The following is a 5,739-nucleotide window of genomic DNA, read 5'->3' as shown; positions in this document are numbered from 1 at the left end:
CAATGAAGCAGCTCCTTACTTCTGCGGGTTTATGTGTGTTTAAACCACAAACCTCTGGAACTGAATTATCTACAACATATATGCTACATGCCTGTGTGCGATCTTCTGTACTGTGTCAAATTGGACAAATTAGAATATATTTTCCAGAAGATCGTGCAAAGCTACGTTTTCTCACCAATGTGGGCTCTTCTCATGTGGACTTTCAAGTGACAACTCTGGCTAAAAGATTTCCCACATGTTTCACAAGTATACGGCTTCTCACCTGTGTGGGTTCTCATATGTGTTTTCAATCCTGAAGTGTCACTGAATCTTTTCCCACAGATTTTGCAAAGGTACGGCCTTTCACCTGTGTGGGCTCTCCTAATGTGTACTATCAACTGACCACTCTGGCTAAAAGACTGCCCACATGTTTTACAAGTATGCGGCTTTTCACCTGTGTGGATTCTTATATGACCTGATAAGCCTGAAATCTGAGTGAATCTTTTCCCGCAGGTCTTGCAAACATATGGCTTCTCACCTGTGTGGGCTATTCTCATGTGGACTGTCAAGCCACTTCTCTGTCTAAAAGATCTCCCACATGTTTCACAAGTATATGGCTTCTCACTGCTGTGGGATGTCATGTGTGTTTTCAACTTTTTCATTTCACAGAAACATTTCCCACAGGTCTTACAAAGGTACGGCTTCTCCCCAGTGTGATATCGCATGTGAACGTTCAAGTGCCCACTAGCTCTGAAATCTTTTCCACATGTTTTACAAGTATACGGCTTCTCATTTGTGTGGATTGTCATATGTGCTTTCAATCCTGAAATGTCACTGAATCTTTTCCTGCAGGTCTTGCAAAGGTACGGCTTCTCACCTGTGTGGGTTCTGATGTGGACTTTCAACTGACTGCTAGTTCTGAAGTATTTCCCACACGTTTCACAGGAAAATGGTTTCTCACCCGTGTGGATTCGTATATGAACGCTCAAATCTGATATGTATCTGAATCTTCTTCCACAGCTGCTGCAAGTATACGGCTTCTCACCTGTGTAGACTGTCATATGTGTTTTCAATGCTGAAATGTCACTGAATCTTTTGCCGCAGGTCTTGCAAAGGTACGGCTTCTCACCTGTGTGGGTTCTCATGTGAACTATCAAGACACTGCTAGTTCTGAAGTCTTTCCCACATATTTTACAGGAAAATGGTTTCTCACCTGTGTGGATTCTTATATGAACGCTCAAATCTGATGTGTATCTGAATCTTCTTCCACAGCTGCTGCAAGAATACGGCTTCTCACCTGTGTGAATTCTCAGGTGTTTCTGCAAATCTGACTTCCTCTTAAAACCTTTTCCACATGTGTCACAGGAGTTTTTACCTGTGTGAGGATTATGGTGAACCTCTGACATGGTAGACTTGTTTACATTGTTTCTGTGGCTTCTGCTTTTGTGATCTTCATTCTTTTGTTCTGGCTCTGCATCTCTAGTTGATCCTGAGTCTTCATGCTCGCCTCCTTTCGGATCTTGGCTCTCAGCTACATGACAGCTGTGAGAGAGGAGCTGGTGGTCACTTTTCAGTTCTGCTTCACTGTGGTCTCTTTCCTCATAAGTAGGAGTCAACATAAAGGTATCAGTCTCCTGCTTCAGTACAAGCTGCTCTCCCTCCTGACTGGTACAGAGTTCCTCCTGTTCCTCTTTAATCTGTGGAGGCTCTGGGTCCTCTTGGTCCAGACTGGAGTTCCTCTCCTGAATACAGAGCTGCTGGTCAGCCAGAACCTCCTCCTCCTTCCAGACATGTTGCTGTGGGAGCTCTGGAGGGACAGAGAACAGAAGGAACAGGCTACTACTGGGATGGGAAAGAAAAGGATGCACACACGCGAGGAAATGAGTACCAGTATATATAAGTTTTACACACCTATCCTGTGTAACTTCATTTCGTGTCTCCAAACGATATCCAGCAGTCTGCGCTGACGATCGATCTCTTCCTCGTACTCGACGATTAGTTTTTTAACTCGGAATATTTCTTCAGCAGTTAGTCGCTCGTTGACAAACTCTCTCAAACACTCAACTGAAGACAAGTTGGTTAATTTCAAAGGAAATAATTATCGGCCCTACGACTGCAATAAAGTCTTCCAGTGAATTTAACTCACGCGGCTAAATCTGGCGCTTGGTTTGTTTACTTCCGCTGGATGTCACACTGTTAAGTTCCGACAGTGTGAGTGCGGGAGCTTTTCGTTCCGCTTTCAACTGATGGCATTTCATTAGAAACAGGCCTATATGTTTATTATCATTAGCAAGGTTATCAGTACATTTACCTCGCTTTATTCCACAAGGAAATGTAATACTCATTTCTAAACTACTGCACAGTCGTCTTTCTTTGTTACTTTGTACATAATCATTTTGCACAAAAAAACAAAAAATCAGTGGTGGAAGAAGTAGGTCCAATGCGATGATTTAGATTCATTCAAATTGTTAGGTAAGTAAAAGCACAGAAGAAGGCTACTATTAGCAAAATATATTCAGAGTAAGGAATGTTTGATTAATCATTATGCAGAATGGCCCTAATGCCACATAATTATATAATATTTTATTAACTGATGTCATAACATGTGGAAAGCTGGTCAACATTCAGCTACGTTTTACCTATTTTACAACCTGTTTAAAAGTTATGTTAACAGTGCATCTCATTATATAAGCCTGCCATAAGTTTTTTTTTTATGCGATCAATATACAATTAAGCAATAGCTCACTTCAGGCCGTGATATACGCATATTATATCGCAGTTAAGGGGTGATGTTCGGCCCGACGTCTGACAGGCAGCCACGCAGCCTTACATACTGCGGTGTGTCAGTGAGGTAGTCAGTGATCCAGGCCACTAGGTCCTGATCCACCTGCATCACCAAGAGCTTCTCTGCAAGCCGGAGATGGTGGACAGTTTCAAAAGCACTGGAGAAGTCGAAGAACATGATCCTCGCAGTGCCGTGTGCTTCTCCAGGTGGGAGGACCGAGGTGAGGCTACTAGAGGAGGTGGTGGGGGGGTCCGGCCAGCGTTGTTGAGTCAAACCTGTTCAAAAACTGGTTTAAGTCATCGGCTCAGTCCATTGACCCCTCTGCTGCTCCAGCTGGCCTGTTCATGTCTGTGATGGTCCTCACACAGCTCTCTGGTGGTGTTCTGCTGTAGCTTCCCCTCGATCATGTTCTTATAACAGTCCTTAGAAATATTTCCCAGTCGATTGTCCTGTAGCACTCCATCAGGGACTCCTCTATGTATCTTCCCCAACCACAGCTGCACATTTAACCTGCAAACCAACTATCATAACTACGTGTCACTGTCATATGCATGTTTTGTGGTGGTGAATAATTAAAATACCGCTTCATAGTCTTGTTTCCTGTCCATCAGATGTAGATCAGCCTGTCAGTCATTTGAAGTGATTGCACACTAGACTGACAAAAACCACAAGACACTTTTGGAAAATGAACATTTATGACGTTTGGCAAATGCTCTTATCCACACAGTTGGTCATTCACACTGCTCCGTTAGTTTAACAGCCACTACTGTGCACTCACTTTAAAACAAAGATTCCCAAGACATAGAAGACTTATTGTATACAAAGACTAATCTATTGAAGGTGTTTGAGGTTAAACATCTTTTTCTACTGAACTGCACCTTTTACATGTTTTGTAAGAATATGACCTGTGTGTTGTGTTCTCTCTGATTTTTCTGCAATTTTGACTTATTTATATATTGAGTCTTTAATATGGTAGTTTTATACTTAATGTGAATACTGATTTTGTGATGACTTTTCTATGGTTTTGGATCTCATCTTTTAAATAATTTATCAAGAAAAATGTGCGTGGCTTTTATTCTGTTGGTCAGTGAAAGGGAGATGCTTTTATCTTGAAACCAATGAAGTTGAAATCAATCCGCTATACCCTACACAGACCTCAGGACTGATGACAGGCCTCCCTCTCACTTACCTAAACCCGCTGTGTTGTTTAGCGTCAGAACCTTCAAGCTTTATGAGTCTTCACTTAATAAATCTTAATAACATCACTATACGGCAACAGAACTCCAGACATAATCCTCTGTTGGATCAGGCAGGTGTTCTCCCTCTAATACTAAGAGTGCCACTAATAATGACCCGACCCCACTGTGACACAAGAATACTGGTTTCGCTATAAAATACTTTACCCATCTCTTTAGACATACTTTATGTTGTCACGTGTATGTTCTTAATTATATTCAGCTTACCAAATAAAATATTTTAAACATAAATTATTCTTATATTAAATTGAAAACTGTGAAATAAATGTACACTGTGTAACTGACTGATGACAGCTACAATTTCGACAATGCAGAAAAAAGGGATGGACTCACAGAAATTGATAATAAAAATGTTAATCTACTGTAAAATGCAGAATATCATGGAATCAAAAAGCCAAAATGTGGATGCAATTTATTAAAAATCTGAGTTTCCCCAGCACTAGAAGTATTTTTTCCACAGAAAAAATCTATGCCATTCAGCGCCACCTTCTTACTCAGTCGCTGGCTCACAAACACACACAGTCATTGAAGTGAGTCGGAAAAGCTCATCACATCAACAAACTCTCAAGTGCAATCACATCAGTGGACGCAAAATGCAAGCTTGATGAATACTTAGTGGCTGTGTGGGCGGAGTCAGATATTAAGTTGGGAAAAAATGAGAAAGCTACGACCGGTCAAGCTTTGTAAACTAGGAGCATTGCCCACATGAGAGTAGCCTACGTCAGACCCACTTATCAATGTGTGCTCAGCAGCATATGGAGGCTGTCCTGTGAGAACAGATTCTCAGTAGTCAGGTAATCACCTATTTAATAGAAGACAACTTACAGTACATGTATTGCAACAATACATTCACTGTGAATTGTCCCCTATTAAATAGTATAACTAAATAATTTCACAGTACTTTCAAGGATTCAAAATTATTTTATTGTCATTTTACAACAGGGTTGTAAAAAGAAGTTCTGTTTGCAACTCCCTTCTGCTACATACCAGACAAGAAACAGTCAATATACAACAATCATAAAAAGGTAAACAGAAATAAACTATACTACATGGAGCAGTGATAAGGATGGATTTTGAATTTAAGAATGGCTTGGTGGCCTGATGTTACAGTGTTTTAATATAACAAATTCCTACTGATGACAATTTTAATATTTTCTTATGTTATTACTGTAAAACTTCAATTATTAGCCGAGCCCCAAATAGCCGCCTACCTCCTTTACTGGCATGGTGTGGGAACACATTTTGACAAATAAACGCAGGTCTCCATTAAATGCCTGGTCTGGTTTTTGTACAAGTTCTATGGATGTATAAAACTTCCTAAATCCTGCAGGGTCGCCTGCTTTAGCTGCTTCTAAGCTGCTTAGACCGTTAATACAAATATTAATGTTTAAACGTATGATCAATATGTCAGTAAGGGCATGCAACACATCATTACATCGGTTAGATTCTCCACAATAGCCTACATCTGGTACAAGAGATGAAAAGAAAAAAGAAGTGCCTTCTCCCGTTACCGTTGAAGCCTCGTTAAGTCAGAATGTGTCCTTTCTTGATTATTTATATTCTTTTAGTCTGTAAGTATCAACCGACCAAAAGAATCAAAACAGCTTCTCATAAAAACTTAATCCAAGTTGTGAATACTGTCATGTGAAGTCCATCGCTGTCTGCTAACTTCTGCCACACTCCTCTCATCCTGCACCGTGGTGATGTTTTTGTTATGTA

The 5,739-nt window shown here is 40.6% G+C and overlaps 1 protein-coding gene across 1 annotated transcript; it reads right to left on the bottom strand.

Annotated features, from left to right (window-relative positions):
- Positions 1–478: 478 nt before the first annotated feature.
- On the bottom strand, positions 479–2,166 carry LOC119882084 (gastrula zinc finger protein XlCGF28.1-like; the record flags this gene model as incomplete). Its single annotated transcript, XM_038692101.1, is given in 2 exon segments — positions 479–1,786; positions 1,891–2,166. Coding segments are annotated over 2 exon segments (1,327 nt in total), but the record flags the coding sequence as incomplete, so codon positions are not given.
- Positions 2,167–5,739: the final 3,573 nt, after the last annotated feature.

This window comes from Micropterus salmoides, unplaced genomic scaffold (assembly GCF_014851395.1).
Source record: "Micropterus salmoides isolate LMB-PRFRI ecotype aquatic unplaced genomic scaffold, ASM1485139v1 Ms_hic_scaffold_2891, whole genome shotgun sequence".
Taxonomy (NCBI): Eukaryota; Metazoa; Chordata; class Actinopteri; order Centrarchiformes; family Centrarchidae; genus Micropterus; species Micropterus salmoides.
This window is presented reverse-complemented; position numbering and strand designations above follow the sequence as displayed.